The sequence below is a fragment of the Phaseolus vulgaris genome, chromosome 1 (assembly GCF_051622355.1).
Source record: "Phaseolus vulgaris cultivar YP4 chromosome 1, ASM5162235v1, whole genome shotgun sequence".
Classification (NCBI taxonomy): Eukaryota; Viridiplantae; Streptophyta; class Magnoliopsida; order Fabales; family Fabaceae; genus Phaseolus; species Phaseolus vulgaris.
The window spans coordinates 48,997,413-49,015,766 of record NC_143498.1 but is presented as its reverse complement, the minus strand read 5'-3'; the positions used below and the strand labels follow the sequence as shown (position 1 = coordinate 49,015,766).

Below are 18,354 nucleotides of genomic sequence, written 5' to 3'. Positions count from 1 at the left end.
TGTCATAAAGATTATTTACAGGAAAAAATACTCGCATTATCAAATAATAGTCCACTTTAGAACTTCTCAACTACAATGAAACAAACACTTTTATGAATGAATTGTCGGTGTAATGACTTTTTTGAAGAGTATAAAACAAGTCAAAGAGAAAAATGTGCAACAATAAATGTTTTCTTTTGAAATTTTGATTATGAATTTGAGTACTATTATGTTGGAGAGTTCTAAGTTGATTTTGACTCGTTGATAAGAAATTTTGGATCTTAATTATAATTAAATGGAGACGGTGATATAAGAATGTTTTGGTTAAGTAGTCATTTAGGTAAGAAAAGCATGACACATAAGGTAATCGTTGTGAGTATTTATTATTAAATGAATTTTAAGTCCAACTCAATCCTATAAAACTCAATTCTATAAAATCGACTCATGAGATTAACTCAATCTTATAAAATCGACTCATAAAATTGACTCATTAGAAGTTTGCATAAGATTTACATTCACTTATATATAATAAAATATTATTTTTTTTAGTGGACGTGTGATCTGATGGCTTCCAACACCATTTCTAAAATGAAACTATTTATTTTATTCAATGCCGTTGTAATGCAGATAAGTGAGATGGTTGAAGAAGGCTGTGGATTTTTTAAAATTGTAAATTTGTGGTGTGGGTATGCCATTTGATTACCTCTGCATTCTTGTTGGGACTTGGCCTAAGAAATTGTCAACTTTGATTCAAGGTTGAGAAAGATAAAGAGACATTACCAAGGACAAAGGAGAACTGCTCTCTTAAAGTCCATTAATTTTATCGTCTCCTTTCATCTACTTTCTTTCATTTTTTTAAGGCTCCAACACGAGACTGTATTTAAAGAGAAACAATGCTTTATTAGGTAAACGAAGATGGAGGTTCAGGGTTGAGAATGATAGGTTGCAGAACAACGTTTTCATGTCAAGATATGATTAGGTGCTTAAAAAAGGAGTCTTTTGTGAGAAACAGGGGTTGAAGTCTGAAAATTTTTAGTTCAAATAAAGGAAGTGAGGGATTTGATCAGAATTACAGAAAAAGGAGTGGGTATAGACTGATACTTAAATTGGTGATACTATGTTCCCTAGGATGTGTAATTAATTTTGCCTCAAACAGTAATGAAAAAATGGGTCTCCTTGCAAAATTTGAAGTTGGTGTTGGGTTTGGAATTGGAAAGGAAGTTTTCTGAATGAGAATTGCAAAAGCTAATCACGTGTTTGACATTATTGCTTACATATTTTTTTGTTAAGAAAAGTAAAAAAGACAGGAACATAATAGAAGAAACAAAGAATCAGTTGTAGGTGATATGTTCCCACTCATTTGGAAAATTTGGTTGTATATTAACTGTCGTTCTTCTTAAAGAGAAGTGATATAGAAGAGCACATGGAATTGGTATAATCAAGGTCGTGATCTTGGTTGAAGAAAAAATTATAAAGTTTTAATTATTCTCTCTGTTGTGAATTCTGTATGTATAGGAGTGAACTTGGTTGCTTGAGTTTCTAAAATTAAGATAGAATTCAATGTGATGAGAATACAAGAGCAGGAATGTTGATAATTGCAGAAGAACAGAGTTGTGTTAAAGTGCATAGAATGCAGCAAACTATTTATTTAGCAGAGTGTATGATTGAGCAACTGAGAATATATGAGCTCTTATTACTTACTCTTGCTTCTTCATAATATAGAAAATCAAGATTGGGAGTACTGAAACATGTGAAAGGAAGGATTAACAATGCTGAAGCCTCCATCGATGAGCAAATTGTGGCCACTAACGTACCTTGAATCATCACTAGCAAAATAGAGTGCTGCATTAGCCACATCATCAGCTTTGAGGGTGACACCCTTGAGATTAGCGAGTGAGTTCATGATAGTCTCAAGCTGCTCATCATTAGCTCCGACGAAGTTGGTGGCCAAGGGAGTGGCAAGAGCGTAAGGTGACAAACAATTAACCCTGATTCCGAACTGTCCAAGCTCAACCGCTGCATTTTTAGTTAGACCAGCCACCGCGTGCTTAGCACAACAATATGCATGGGAGGCTGCACCACCAACGTAAGAGCTAATGCTCGCCGTTGAGATAATGCTGCCACTACGTCCTGGGATCATCGCCTGTGCCGCATGCTTCATCCCAAGGAAAACACCTGTCACCTTCAAACCACATATCAGATACAACAATATATAAACACACACACTTTGGCACCATTGCTGCATAAGATTAATATGACTGTCAAAAGCTTAACCCAACAAAGTTTCACATAGTTGACTCACATGTTCGTTATAATTTATGGTAAATATAGTCAAATATACTCCATTTAATTATTCTTCTGGTTCAAAAATATTTATGGGTTATAATAATGTTAAAAAGTTTATCTCTAATAGTCTAAATAAAATATATACCTTTCCTATTAACTCCATACTTTTACAGGGAAAAACATTATGGGGAGGGGATTGGTTTATTTAATTTTGGTTTTTTTTTAAGGATTAGGATGTATTCATCAATTAAAATCTTTCAACTGATAAGATTTCTAATGTGTTTTTTTATTTTTATAGATCGATTTGATAGGGATCAATCTCTCACATTGGATCTCCGAGAAATTGATCCATAATATTGGATTTCTAAGAGTCGATCCACAATACTCTGTGGATATTGATTTACTTAATTCATTCATTGTCTATTTAGAATAGAGACACAAAGATAAGAACGGTAGAATGATGATCATAATTTTGTATTTTTGTCTAAAGGATTATCCTATCATGTCTTAACCCAATCACTCTTTTTTAATTTGTATTGCTATACAAAATTTTAAAATAAAAAATATTAATGTTAATTAAAATTTGTTTAAGTATTGGTGATTTAATTTTTCGCCTAGTCTGAATTTGGTTGAGTTAATCAATCATTAATTCAATTTTTTTCAACTTCATTGGTTGGATTAAATTCATTTTATTTAGTAACTTAACAATTATGATTGGATTGGATGATTAGAACGAACAATTCAAAAAAAATAGTACATTTAACTCATCATAAAAAAAACTTATTTCAAATATTTTATTAGAATATTAATATTTACTTATAATAATAAGTTATATGAAATTTTTATTGTATAATTAAGTTAGATTAAATTTATTGAGTTTAAAAACCATTACCTAAATCAATTGTAATTAGATGTATTAAAAGAAATTGAATGAATAATTAAAAAAATGTATTATCTTGTGTAATATAAGATATAATTAATAACATAAATTGTAATTAATGAAATAAATAATGATTGTACCTGTGACATTGACGGCGAGTACACGTTCAAAATCTGCTTTATCGTTATCAATGATTCGATGCTTGTTGGGATCAGCTATGCCGGCGTTGTTGAACATGATGTCGAGCTTGCCATAAGTTTCCACTGCTCTGTGGATAGCATTTTTGACCTGATCCTCATCGGTGACATCGCAGTGGACATAACAACACGTCGATGGCCCTATGGACTCAGCCACCGAATGCCCCAGTTCGTCTTGGATGTCAGCGATCACTACTTTTGCTCCGTGCTGGGCGAACACTTCTGCGGTGCGTTTCCCGATCCCACTAGCTCCTCCTGTTATCACTGCAACTTTTCCTTCCAACCTGCACAAAACTAAACGGATTATATTCACACTCACATCTTCAACCATTGCTTTCATCTACGTACCTTCTGTTACCCACAGAGCTTGAGCTTGCCATTGATAAATCTAACCTAAGAAAAACAAAAATGGAAGGATATAACCAACAACCACTTAGGATACCAAATTATATAAACAAGCTTCATGTATAGATAATACCAGCGATAGCAGGTAGGACAAAGTTCCTCATATTTTATTATCAGATTCTTTGGTTGTATACATAAAGATTAAGAATGGTTGTATAATACAATAAAATTTGTTAAATAATAATTAAATTAAAAAATTAAAAATAATTAGTTTTTTTAGAGGTAGATGTGATATTTTATAGTATATATATAAAGTTAAATTAGATTTAAAGTATATTTTTAAAAGAAATTATATATTTTTTTTCTGTTTTGTTTTAACCAATGTATCAATAATGTAAACAACGAATTAATTAGTATAAGGGATTCTGAAGTTAGCAAGGCTGCATGAATTTTTTATATAGAAGTTGATAAAAACAATCTTGGTAGCTTATTAACATCGGTTTATTCATATTCTCTATTTCATATACGACAAGGTCAATTCCCACTATGGATTGGGAATAATCAGGTTGGAATCTTAACACGATAGGCTTTTTTTCCTTTCGATTTTAAGACCAAAACTGAACCTTTTTTTATTAGCAACATATTAATGGAAATGAAGATTTTTTTTAAATTAAAAATATTTTGTAGAAATTAATAATCTTAGTTTTTATTGTGTATCTACAATAAAATAAATTAATAAGTTTATGTAATTATTTTTCGTGAATGATTCGATATCTAGTTTTTGTAATGTCCTATTTTTTTCTAAAATAAAATAATATTTTTTTATTTAGCTTAACTAAACTGGTTAATTAAATGTAGAGAATAAAATGAAGACATTTTATGAAAATAAACTTAAATAAAATAAAATGTACTTGTGGAGAGGGAAAAAAAGTTAAAAGTGAGAATTAGACTTAATCTTCTAAAATTCAATCATGAATCACTCATTCGTATATAAATAGGGATTTGGTCATATTTTCTTTCATTTTACACCTATTCATTTTCCGAAGTTTACGTACATATCACAATGAAGAATTTGGTTAATAATTCTTATATCCGTGTTTTGTTTTTCAGAGTGTTGCACATTATTATTCAATATATAACCCTAAGTTTCATTATGCAGTGAGAGTAAGTAATGCTAGCAACATATTGTTTTCAAGTGATATAATCTCAATTAGTGTATTGATTTGTTATGTAATTCACTACTGCGAAATAGAATTTTAATGACAAGATATTACACAATTTAATTTCGAACCGGTATAAAATAGGATGTGATGGCAAAATAGTAATACTCCAAATATTTATATTGGTTATGTTTTGAATTGATGTAATATGTTAATTTAATATTAATTAGTTTTTATTTGCTGATATGAAAAATGTGAAGTTATACTTCAATTTTTTTAATTTAAATGAGAAAAATTATATCACTTTTGCGAATAACATGTAAGATATGCTTACAGAAATTTATATATTATATAATTATGAACTATATAAATTAATAATAAAGATTTGTGATTTGTGTATAAGTATGTTTCAAAAAAATTTGGAGCAGAAAAATATTTTCATGGTTAGTTAAAAAAGATTTGTTTTTTATTTTTATAATTATAATAAAAGTTTATATAATAAGTTTGAGTTTTTTTAGAAAATTAATGTATTTTTCTTTTTTAAAATTGTGTTAGAACCCTGCTAGAATTGTCAACAAAATCAACGAATATTTTTTGAATTGAACACTTCATATGTGTCTTACAAGTATCGTATAAGTGTTGGTATCTAATACATATGTGACACAAACACATCATTTAATATGAATGCTGAACTTCGTAGTGGATAAATTATGTAATATACACTACAAGAAAATCATGAAATAAAAACCAATTTTTAAAAACCAAAATAATTAGTTGCAATAGTAACTAAATTAGAGACCATTTTATAAACTAAAAAAATTGGTTTTTAAATTAGTTTCTATTATTGTTAAACCAAGGTTTTTCTACCAAATTTAGAAACTATTTAACAATAATGTAAACTAATTTAGAAACCAAATTTTTTTAGTTTATAAAATGGTCTCTAATTTAGTTACTATTGCAACTAATTATTTTGATTTCTAAAAATTGATTTTTATTTCATGATTTTCTTGTAGTGATATATGTATGGGTTATTTCTTTTTATTTACACTTAGAAAAATTACATTGGGTCCAAGGATAACCAATGCACCACAGTTGATTTTATTTATTTATTTACGTATGAAATATTACTACAGTTCTTTGGAAAATAGATGAAATAAATGCAACTTTTTATTTCAACATCATTTTCATCTTCGTTTATGTGTCCTGTTTTTGCGTTTTTGCTCTCCTCGTTTGTTTCTGTTTATTCCTGTGCATTTTCAATTTCAATTTCATTTCTAAATTTTTTGAGTCTATTTATATATATATATATATATATATATATATTCTACCTTAGTGACATGTCATTGCAAAATTAAAGAAAAAGAGGTTTGATAAAGTCTTTTCTACCAACCTGAGTGTTACACGAACACATCCAAATTCAACAACAATAACCATCTTGTGACAAGACAAGTGTAGATACAAGATAGGGTAAAAGAAACCTTAGATAATTCAACTAAAGGGACACGTGATTGTTGGTCCAATAAATTAGAGGGGAGGAAAAATTCAAGTTCGAAAATACACTAAGGATTTTGAATGTTTTAGCCAATAGTGTATAAAATTTTATAAGAAGAGAGAATATGCATGGGTGAATTCCAATATTCTCTTTAGTGCAATTATATTCTCATCATAATATTTTTGTTATTCTATTTACCTTGTTTATTTATTTTTTATCTTATTTATTGTTACCTTGTTTATTTATTTATTTTATTTTATTGTTCTAGTCAAGAATGATAAATCTCAATTAGAGCATTAAATTTAAATAAAAGATATAGGGGATTTCAAATCGAGTTTTCACATATCTTTTATGCTTTACGTGTTCCTCCTTACCTTCTCTTCTCTGTATGTGAACTTGTTTTTAGTCTTTCCTTAATATTAAATGTCAATTACTCATTTCAGGTTAATCTCAGGTCTTTAAGCTATTTTAATATGAGAAAAAAAATAACGAGATTACTATATTTAATATTTATTATTCGTTAAGATTCTTATTTCAAGAACAACCTTTATTCCATTTGTATAATATTTTAACTAATCAGACCCGACATATGGTACCACATAACCTCTTAGCCTCAACCCGAGCCTTAAAGACTTACTAATCGGAACAAACATTTAATATCGCATAGCCCCTCAACCTCAGACTCGAGCCTTAGAGGTTTACTAATTGGACCCGACCTATGACACCACACAACCCTCCCAAGCCTGAGTGAATACTTTAATCAAGTTGACATTCTATCTTTTATGTTTTCTAAACTGAAATTTTATACTTAATACAATATATTTTATCTTTTAAACTCCTAAGCTTTATAATATATTACTTTTGCTCAAACCAAAATAATCTAAAAAAACATATCTAGAAAAAAAGGCAACATCCAAATGTACGACTAGGTGATTATTTTGATTAGACTCAACAGTGGACTCGACATCATTCAAGTTCTTAACTTGAGATGATTTCTTAATAGTAGACTGAGCATTGGACTCAGAATCATCCAAGTTCTTGACTTGATGGTTTTATTTGAGTGGGTTGAACATTGAACTCAACACCAACCAAGTTCTTGATTTGTGATGATTTTATTTGAGTGGATCGAGAGCATTGGGCTCCGCACCATCCAAGTTCTTGACTTGGGATGATTTTTATTTAATTGGATCGAACATTATACTCGACACCATCCAAGTTCTTGAATTTCTCTTTACTGAAAATATCAACTAAATATATCATAACTGTTCTCATTAAAAACTATATAGAAAAAATCAAAAATATAAAGATCCATGAGTAAAATAGAGTACACAATCAATTAACTAGTTATTATGGTACATCAGCAATTGTTGTACATCTTGCAAGTTAACTAACTAGCTTATAATTAACTTTTTTATTTCCACATTTGAAATCATTTAGTTGTTTGAATTAATTTATTTAAAAAATCATAAAAAAATATTAAGAGTAAAATCTTTAGGCACACAATTATTCTAATTGCCTCATTGACCCATTTTATTTTTGTCTATCTCTTCTTATTATTCATATCACTTATTATACAATATGTACTCTCTTTTTTCTCTTGCTACGTGTTGAGTGGTATTTGAAACGTCTAATTTTTTTTTTCTCGAATAAAAAGGTTTGACTTATTAAATTCATTTGACGTGATATATTTTTGTTGTTTTATCGCAACATGAGTATAAGGAGGCTAATAACAATGGCTATAATTCCCCTTGCTCGGGTAGCATTTCTCAAATTTGCAAGTTGTGAAAAGAGACAGAACCTAAACCCAACCATGATCATATCCCTGCCAATTAGATCTTCCTGGGTCATTAAACACATTGTGGGAGAAAAAGTGGTAGCGTATTAGATAAAGAAGGGAGAAAATACAAAATGTTCTTAGCACCTTCAGCATATATTACAGGAGAAAACAAAAAACTCGCCGGTTATACTTATATAACACATGTTCTGAACTCTACAGACACGACCATACTATACCTACACATAGGGTCAAACGAAAATTTAAGCAGCGAGCGAGTGCTGCAACTTCAGCAGACATGGGCTATCAACAAGATAAAACTCAAAAGGGGAAAAGGTTCTTTCAGCTACTAGGCTAGCGGATCTATGATATTCTCCTTGACCAGCCACCATGATAGCAGAAGCAAATGGATATGCGGTTCACAATCAAGGCCATTGTGTCAAAAGACATTAGTATTAACTCACCTTTTGGACTTTCTTACACTCTGGCCCTCACCTCTGACTTCCCCTAACCTTGATTTTGGACCATTGCCCTGTGCTGTAGCAGGTCTCTCCTGGAAGTTATTTGTGAGATCACGTGATGGCCAAGGCTGAGAAAATTGTCTAGTGGGACTGGCATAACCTCTTGAAGATCCCAGCTTCGAAGCAGCCAATACCTGATCCCTTAAACCTTTTACTGATTTATAGCCTTGCATTTCATCCCCATATCCTTTTCCTTGTGCTTGCCTTTCCAGCTCATAAAAGCTTTCCCAATCAATCCCATCTGAATTCTGAACCTTCTCAGCTTGGACACCCCATTCCATTCCGTCTGATATACTCCTTTGCAGGGATGTGCTTCTCCTTGAAGCCCTCCCAGAGGTAGACCTCCTACTAACTTTCACTTCTTCCTCAATTGGATATCTTCTTGTATCAAATCTGCTTTCAGGAGGGTAGGACCACTTGTAACTCTTGCTGTTGTTGTCCATATTTAACTCTATAGAATGCAGATCACTTTCAGCGGATTCCTCCTCACACTCTACTCCATTGTCAACCTCTCCTCCATCATCTTCTTTATCTTCAATGAAGTGGGAACTTAATCGGCCTCTGCTCAGATAAGCGGCGATTTCTTCATCATTCAAATGAGTGGAGCTGAAACCTTTCTCTTTAACTTGTTTGCCTCCTAGAAAAGCTTCAAGTTGATTCCTGAGCGTATCCACAGCTGCATTCTTTTCCTCAAGCTGATATTTTGCCTCGGAGAGTTTCTTTTGAGCTCTCTCCTCGCGTAACCTATCAGTCAGCTGCATTATTTCCTTTTCTTTCTCTACCTCATCACAAACTTTTGTAGACACTCTCTTTTGTTGCTCGATCTCGGATTTATCTTCATCAGCATCTCTTGCTAACTCATCACATACTTGCTCAATAATTTCTCTTGCTCTTTTCTCGTTTTCAAGTTCTTTCACCACCTTAAGAAGGGATGTTTTGGTGTCAGCAAGTTCTCTCCCAAGCTTCTTGTTCAAGCTTTCAAGACGTCTCCTGAGCTTCCTCTCTACATCAAGTTCTCCAGCAACAGATTCAATTGCAGCCTCAACAATCTCTTGCTCCTTGTTTTTCCAAGCAGCCTTTTCTTCAGCAATACACTTCATCAAATAATTTATCTCATTCTGGTCCGAGCGCTGTTCCTGGATAAGCTGATTGACCTGTAGGCGAGCCCTCTCCAGCTCAGTATGCAAAGCTGAGATAAGGGACATACTAGATGAAGGACGACTTTCATGACCCCACATACGGTTTATAATTTTAAGTAGCTCTTTGGATGTTGTTAAAGCATTACTAACATCTTTTAAACGTGATTTAACTCCAACAGCAGATGAAGCAGGGGTCTGTGCTCGGGATCTAGTTTCAATCTGCACCAAAAAAACCAAGAAGAACTGTAAGGAGGCATGGACATCACAAAACTGAGAGAAAAACGGAATGCAATTGTAAGCTAAATGGGGGAATTGCATGACAGGCGTTTGGTGTTTGTACAATGTACATTTCAAACTATACAAAAGTACAGAACAAAACTGAATCTCCACTCAGGTAACAGAACAATAAGTTAGTTTGTTATGCAGTTTGGCCATTCAGATGTGAATACAAATCTTGCATTGCTATATCTGTTTCAGTATAGATCTTCTATTCACATATCAAGAAGAAATATTAATCTGTCACCAAACATCGAAGTACAAACAGATGTGTTAAAAATATAATTACTAGTAAGAGTATCGACAAGGAGCTGGGTGCAATTGGTGCACTGCACACAAATCATTTGTAGCCCTTTTCATCGAAAGAAGCTCCTAACTTTTCCAAAATATACTGCAAACGTACAAGCAACTGAGAAGTAAAAAAGTGCTATAGTTATACACGACAGAGCATTTCACACTGGAGGGATTTCAATATCTTTAAACAACTAAAAACGCAAAAGACCTCTATCCAAAAAACAAAGAACGTAAAATAACTTTAACGAGAATGCCTTCTCTCATGTAACATTTTCACATGACAAGATCATGTAAAATTTGTAATTCTCTGTTTCTGTAAATGGATCTCACATCTGTGTCTATATCTCTCTTTATAGACACCAGATTGCAGGACCCATTCATCATCAACAAAGAGACAGACATACAGACAAATAGACACAATTTTCACATAACATTTTTATATAAAAATCTCCAAAGAGAGGGTCCATCTCCCAGGTATGACAGGAGCCCACCCATTAACGTTCATAAAGAGAGATAGACACAATTCTCAACCAACCTTAATACCTTACGAAAATCTGTTACGCAATTAGGCCAGAACCATTCTCCTAATATAAAGGCTTTATATTAGATAGTATTAATATAGATTAAATACCTCCATGAGACTGGCATTGCTAAGAGAGTCCAAAGGGCCAACATGGTGTTCAGTGATCCTCTGTCTGTGAGAAACAGAAGGAGTTCTTCTCTGGCGACTCCCAGTTCCAGATCGATCCATCCTCTACAAAAAGAAAACTCTGAGAAACATATACAGTGATATAATTTGTAGTTAGTTAATTAGTTAAGAAAAGAAAAAACACAAATTTGAGAGAAAGTACCTCGGACACAGGACTATGTGATGGATCGGACAAATGGGGAGGCAAAGAGCCAGAACGCATGGACCTAGCAACCCTTTCTCTAGCTCTGACTTCCTTCTTGGACCTCACGCTGGGCGAAGGAATCTCGTTCATCTCCCAGAGCGTGGCGGCGAGCTTCCTGGCCGACACCGGGGCCAGACGAGGCTTTGCGGCGGTCTGCGACGGCGGGTACTTGGGGGAGGACGCCAACGGGCGGAGAGGAGATCTGAAGCTCATAAGCTTCCAGGTGGGCACGGGCGTAGTGGATCCCCCCCGCTTCCCCACCAGAATAGTCCTCTTGAAGCGGTAGTTGTGCAGAAGGGAGGAGGAGGAGGAGGCCGAGGAAGAACAACCTCGTTTTCTGATCTTGCCAGGAATCATGTCCATGGAGGTTGGGTTTTGGTGCCTGGGCATGAGATTACAGTGACATAGCAATGGGCGAGTGCAGGAGGAGTAGGAGGAGGAGGAGGAAAGTGTGATGGAACACGTGTCGGGTTGTGAGTGGTGGTGGGAAGGAGGCAGAGAAGAGAAAGAGAGTTAGGAGTATTAGCGAAGATTGGGTGGTGGAGGGTATTATAGCGACACCATGTACGCCGCTTTTGGCAGTTGGCACCTTCATTCACATATCTCAATCATCATCACCACTACATTTGACTTTCACATCTCTTCCCCCATTTATTATTACCATTTTCCCTTCTCTTCCCACATTCACCACTCTCCTTTTTTTCTACTTATTTATTCAAATCCTCATTGCCGCCGCTACTCTAAATATAATCACACATTAACAAAAATATTTCATTTTACTACATTCTCAAAAATATATTATTAAATTATTTTTCTGCATATTTTTATTTATTCCAATGGAGTATCAAAGTTATTCCCATAAGCATTCTAAATCAAATATTACTATTTATTTTCTAGTTGAAAACATCAGACATCGGTCAATATTTGTTATTTTTTAAAAATTAAACATCATTTTTCCTGTATACTCTTAATTTAACTAATATGGAAAGAGAAATTAATTATAATAACAAAAAGTATAATGATACATAAATGAGTATAACAGGAAATCAAAATTCTATATAGCCTCTTTGAAATCAAAGCTTAAAAGATTAAGCAGGTGTTGTTATTAGATCTTAATTAGCAATTAATAAAAAATAAATAAAAAATAGCAATTAATAATGTGTTTGATCGTTGGTGCACTTTTCAAATGGTGTTGAACGTATCTCACACGCATTCTCTCCAAATTGAGTCATGAAAATTTTTAGAAAATCCTCTCCAAGTGATTAACTTATACCATGTAATAATCATAAAACGAACTTTTATAAAAATATTGAAAACAAAATGAAAAAGGAAGAAAAGAACATGACACACCACGTGGTCAACTCATGCCACAAATACAACCTCAAACAAGTCCTCCTCGTAAAGCATCGTCTTCCCCACTCCCACTAACTCTCCAACTCCAAAGTACACACAAACAAAGACAATTACAGAATTAGACAAAAAAAATAGAAAGATAACGGAGTGAGAATCTTGAGAAGTGGGGACATGCATGTTCATCAAGATTACACATCACATCCCCTGATTTGAGCTTGTCAATCTCACAAACTACTTAGGTTAGCAACTATCATCTTCTCTTCATTTAAGCTACGGCTTACTCTTTATTATTTTGTTTGTTCTTCAATGGAGATTTTAATTTTAGTATAAATATTCTTTTTGGTCTTAACATGGAATTTTGTGTTTCCCAGTCTTCACTACTCTTAAACGTGTATTTCTTTTCAACGTTTATTAACGTCATTATCTTTATCATACTGTGTTACCATTTTAAATTTGCATATTAATTATTAGTTTTCTATAAATAATCTTATTTATGATTTTCGAGAGTAATATTTTTATGCACGCGCTATCTTTTAAAAATCGGATTCTTCTATAAAAAAAACGAGTTTAAATTTGTTTTATCATCATAAAATTAACATTAAAATAACAATTACTTCTATTTATATATTTTAAATTGATATTATTCGATATAATATCTGTAAAAAAAAGTTATCCTATGTTGCTCTATTACTCCGGAGTTTATAGTTTGAAGCTTGCGGACAGAAGCAGACAACTAATTTTAAACAGTACCTTCAAATGTCACTGAAATCAGGGTATTCCTGTTTTCAGCATGATACTAACACTGTATTATGGTAATAATAAACATTTTTTTTAAGAATGAAAAAACAAATTTATCAAATCATTGAATTGAAATCAATTTTAAAAATCAAAAATAATTTTTTTTATCAGAAAAAAAAATTGTTTTTTTTTCAAAATTGCTATATTAATTAAATTATAAATTAATTGCTATATTAATTAAATTATAAATTATTTTAGAGATTAAAACAAAATTTGGTTTATAAATTACTTTCTATTATTGATAAATAGCTTCTAAATTTGTATCTATCAAGGTTTTTGCTATCAAATTTAGAATCTAAATAATTGGGGTGGTAGCTAATTACATATCAATTTAGAAGCTATTTATCAATAATAGAAATTAATTTAGAAATTAGTCTCTAAAATAGTTTATAATTTAGTCACTATAGCAACTAATTATTTTTTGTTTTTAAACTTTATTTCTATTTAATTATTTTATTGTATAGATAAAGTAAGAAACAATGTTTTTTCATATTTGAAATGGAAGAATTTATAAAGATAAATGTTAAAATTACAAGTTAGGTTTAAGAATATAAATTACATTTTTAATTGTTTATAGTTATTTATTTCTAAAAATTTATTATCTTTTTAATTTTTTTCTATATTTACCTATACTCTCTGTAATTTATTTAAGTTATTTTTTTATCTTTTATTTGAAAAAATATTTATAATTAGAATATGACTAAATCTAGGCTAACTCCATGATATTTTGAGATATTTTCAAATTATTATATGTTTTCAAAAATTAACTCATCCTTAAATTTTCTTTATGTTTATGATTTTACTATAATTATATTTGGATGTACAAAAATTATCATGTATTTTTAGCATATTTATATATATATATATATATATTATGAAATATTTGTATATGTTAATTAGACATTACATACAGTTTATTTTATTAAAAATAGGTCAAAATAGGAATGTTACATTATTGTAAAAATTATTTTATGTCGTTGAAGTTTGTACAGTACTATTTTAATGTATTTTTTTTTCATTTAAACAAAAAAAAAATTCAAATTACTTTTTAATAAAATTAATTAAATAAAAAATATTAGGATTTAAAGTATTAGTTTAAATTTTATATTGACTAATAAGAATGGACAAGATTAAGATTATAAAAATGAAGAGTCACATAACTCGTTATCTTAAAAGTAATTTCGATATTTTATACGACTTGTTGATGGTTTATTGTAATTAAGTCTTCCAATCGTTTTTCTACGTTTTTTTCCTTTCTAAAAGCAAGTTAATTGGTGAACTAGAGGAAATTATAGAATGAATAAAGAAATTAATAAATAAGTTGGAAACTAAAAAATAGAAGTAATACCACGTAATCATTGACGGTAAAATTAAACAGTAAATATTTAAATAATAATAATAAATATTTTAAATCCTCAATATAATAAAATCTTTTAATAAAAAATAATTCAAAATACTCAAATTTATAAAATATTTAAAATTAATGTTTTTAAAATTTATATATAAAGTTAAGGAGAACTGCGCTAATCTTAAAAATAATGGTGATCATAAACTGCTAATTTCGTTTTTTTGGACATTAAAGCATATCAGTCAGATAAAAACAGAAATCTAATAATTAAAATACACGAAAACTTGTTCAACAAATAATTGCCAAAATCTATGTATTAAAAAGATGAAGAAGTATTTCAAGCAACTGAGTATTATGATACAAAATACAAATTTAATAAAATAGGGAAAATATTAGCTTAATTTTGCTAGAGTATCACAATCATTCAAATATTACATAAATGAAATAAATTATAAATAACTCATAATCAAACTATAAGCTTACTAAGAAAAGATATTGTGAACGATAAATGATAACATTGGTATATTCCAAACAACAGGGCACTGTTATTAGGAAAAAAATAATTAATAAATTAACTTCATATTTAAAGCACTACTTTTGCGTTTTACTCATGGATAAACAAAATAATGGACTTCAAGTTTTTTTTCATCAAATAACTAATTCTTTTTTTAAAATATCGCTTTATGTGTGTTACAATTTTCAAAATAATTATAAAAAAAAATTATTTAAATAACTATAATAAAATCGAGATTTAAATATGTCTCTGATTCTCTAAAAAAATTATTAGTTTTAAATATTTTAGTTTTCATAACTAATTATGATTAGTTTAACAGTAAAAATAAAATTTATTAATTAATATAATTAAGGTAAAAATGAATATTTTTAATGAGATAGTTATAACTTTTAAGGTACATAATTTAATTAAATACTATTTGTATTACTTTTTTTTAATAAAAGTTTCTGATAGCAAACAAACATACATTAACTATTTTGTTAAAATATCTATATTTTTTTTTATCAAATTTAATTTTTTAAATCTTAAAAAAATAATATATATATATATATATATATTAAGATTAAAAATTTAAGACTTTTGTTGGACGATAACAATTTTAGAATCAGAGAAGAGTATTTATTGTGGATTTTTTTAATAATTTTTTTCTGTTTTTTCAATCTACATTTTTTTAAAAATAAATTTAAATATTTTAAAAATAAAAATATTATAATACAATATAAATTATTTATCACAAACCTTTAAATATATATTACTTATTATAAGTTATAATCAAAATAAATATTTATTTTATTCGGTTATAAATGTTAAAATAGTATTGTACATGAAATTAAAATTTTGGCATATCAATGTTTTCAAGCATCTATTTTTTTTCTTCTGTTTTTCGTCATAATAAAGTTTATTTCACATTCTAAATAGATGATAAAAATTTAATGGCTAACAAAATAAAAAAAATATCAATAATATTTCGATAAATAAAATAATATATAAATAAATTAATGTAACATAAAACATTAATCATCATCCATTTTAATTTAACGAACACAATATTACTTTTTCAAAAGTGTCAAAAATAAAGAATCACAGATTATCCCGTCCTATCTTACCTTATGATCCATCGAGTTGATGACTTAAAAGAATCGGATCAATAGGAGCTATCGGTTTTGCCATTCCTACATTCTAATAATAAAAAACAATTACTTTACCACTGTTTTTAAAAACAAAATATCATATTATAATAAAATAATAATTTATTTAAATGTAAAGTTATTCCTTTTCTTTTCCATATATACACTTAGTAGTGAGTACTTGCCACCCTACGCTATGACGAAAGGAGTGCACACCAATTTGGACTTACACGTATTCAAAGAATCTATGACTCCTCCATCACCCCTTGTGCCAATCATTCAATCCATACTCATTGTCACAAACTTTAAACAACCACAAATTCAAGGACAGAAAAAGCCAAATTTAACTTAAAGCAACTTCTTCATACTTTTACCACTTTTCACATGCACTTTTTCCCTCTCTACTTTGACACATATCTTCACCAATCAACTACCAATTAACAACACAATAACTTCATATCATCTTTAACTTGTAAAACTATAAATTCCTCGGTTTTTTCTAGTTATATGTTCTTTTAACCTTTTTCTTACAGAACCTGAAACTTCAATTATATATAAATTCCAATACTTTATTCTGCCCTTTTCGTTATAATATAATTGCTACATATGGATCGAATCCAAAACTCTGCTTCTTAATCCAAAGTACGAGTTTAAGTTCTATATCCAGTAAAAATGAGAAAATTAAACAATATATAAAAAAATCGACAAGTTTGTTACCTTAAAATTTTTTTATTAGAGATAGTGTGAATTTTTTTATGATTTTCACTCATTGTTAAATCTCCTTTATAAATGTCCCAAGCCCCCTCGTATTTATAATTACCAATTATTTTTTAACAAAATCTTCATAAGCTTCACAACAACTTTATAATTTCTTAACTAATATACTAACTCTCAGTAGTTAAAAATAACATCAATCCTCAGTCATCAGCTCTGAGATACACAGTTGTTATACACCACCTTTCTCCAAAACAGAAAGAAAACTATACCATTGTTATGAACATGAAACTATTTTTTCTTCTAATGTACTTTCACAAGCAAATTCCGTGTAAAGAATGGAGTTTTCAGTTAACCACTATATGATTTTTTTTTCTCTCTTTTTTGCTTCTCCATCACTTTTGTACAATCATCCATATAGAAGTCATAAATTAAAGTGCAATTTCAGAATGGTGGTTATTTATTCTATTTTCATGAAACCTGGTTATCGATTTCATAGGATTCTATTTATTTCTTGAAATATATACATTATGACATGTGAATATGCTAACTAGGTTTGCTGCATTTGTGTCACAGTTGTGAATTTTGAATAAAGGCGAATCATTTTTTATGTAAGAAATTTAAACTAATCATAATCCTTGAAGCTAAAAAATCCAAAAAAATTATAGAAGTGGTTATTTCCAAAATTAACATATTTTGAATCTAATAAGATTTGATTAAACCAGTATAGAATTAGAGACGTTATTAATTCGGCGTTTAGTGGAATTCTATTTGTATGAAGAGGTTATCATGGTATATATTGGGATATATAAATAATGAAAAATACGCGCACAAATTTTAGAAAGAGGTACCAAACGAAGAAAGGATGTTAATATCACATATATTAATGTAGTCACAAAAATAAATAAAGAACAAGTGTATTCCAAAATTATTTTGTGTAAAAAGAAATATTACTTAATGCATCTTTAATAGTGATACAATTTTTTATTTATTTATTGTTTTCGTCTCGAAGTTGGTCGGATTATGGATGAGTTTTTCTCGGATTCCTTTCCGGTGGTCGGTCGACTAGTGGATGAGGTGCTTAGGAATGACCTTCAGGTTTCAGCAAACTGATCTTCTGGGGATGAGGGGGCTCCACCTGCGATTACACTCTGACGCTCAAGTCAGTAAGAGTACAAAATATAATGTGTATGATAAAATATACTACAAAAGATGCAAGTTACCGAATTGCTCGGGTTCGCTATGCAAATTATTGAACTGCTCA

General features: G+C 30.0%; 2 protein-coding genes across 4 annotated transcripts; both read right to left on the bottom strand.

The window, feature by feature from the left end:
- Window positions 1–1,590: 1,590 nt before the first annotated feature.
- LOC137814609 (secoisolariciresinol dehydrogenase) lies at window positions 1,591–3,780 on the bottom strand. Of its 3 annotated transcripts, none has more exons than XM_068617428.2 (3): window positions 3,691–3,780; window positions 3,286–3,626; window positions 1,591–2,154 (listed from the first exon to the last, which is right to left on the bottom strand). In XM_068617428.2, the coding sequence occupies exons 1-3, from the start codon at window positions 3,720–3,722 to the stop codon at window positions 1,706–1,708; spliced, it is 822 nt and encodes a 273-aa protein (XP_068473529.1). In that variant the 5' UTR covers window positions 3,723–3,780; the 3' UTR covers window positions 1,591–1,705. The 3 variants fall into 3 exon arrangements, with proteins under 3 accessions (XP_068473529.1, XP_090160963.1, XP_090160961.1); XM_090304837.1 differs by having other exon boundaries at window positions 1,591–2,161; window positions 3,691–3,779; XM_090304835.1 differs by lacking the exon at window positions 3,691–3,780 and having other exon boundaries at window positions 1,591–2,161.
- A 4,415-nt stretch (window positions 3,781–8,195) lies between these two features.
- Window positions 8,196–11,953, bottom strand: LOC137814608 (golgin family A protein). The gene is made up of 3 exons (XM_068617426.2): window positions 11,195–11,953; window positions 10,975–11,097; window positions 8,196–9,992 (listed from the first exon to the last, which is right to left on the bottom strand). Exons 1-3 carry the CDS (start codon window positions 11,624–11,626, stop codon window positions 8,574–8,576), a joined length of 1,974 nt encoding a protein of 657 aa, XP_068473527.2. The 5' UTR covers window positions 11,627–11,953; the 3' UTR covers window positions 8,196–8,573.
- Between the last annotated feature and the right edge of the window lie 6,401 nt (window positions 11,954–18,354).

What these genes read in the sequence shown, in the direction of transcription:
- LOC137814609 (XM_068617428.2), bottom strand. Translation starts at nt 3,722, where the DNA reads ATGGCAAGCTCAAGCTCTGTGGGTAACAGAAG. An exon ending in AGCTCTGTGGGTAACAGAAG is followed by an intron (nt 3,627 to 3,690) that starts GTACGTAGATGA and finishes AGTTTTGTGCAG; the next exon opens with GTTGGAAGGAAAAGTTGCAG. An exon ending in ACTCGCCGTCAATGTCACAG is followed by an intron (nt 2,155 to 3,285) that starts GTACAATCATTA and finishes TGAAGGTGACAG; the next exon opens with GTGTTTTCCTTGGGATGAAG.
- LOC137814608 (XM_068617426.2), bottom strand. Translation starts at nt 11,626, where the DNA reads ATGCCCAGGCACCAAAACCCAACCTCCATGGACATGATTCCTGGCAAG. An exon ending in CACATAGTCCTGTGTCCGAG is followed by an intron (nt 11,098 to 11,194) that starts GTACTTTCTCTC and finishes TTCTTTTTGTAG; the next exon opens with AGGATGGATCGATCTGGAAC. An exon ending in GCAATGCCAGTCTCATGGAG is followed by an intron (nt 9,993 to 10,974) that starts GTATTTAATCTA and finishes TTTTTGGTGCAG; the next exon opens with ATTGAAACTAGATCCCGAGC.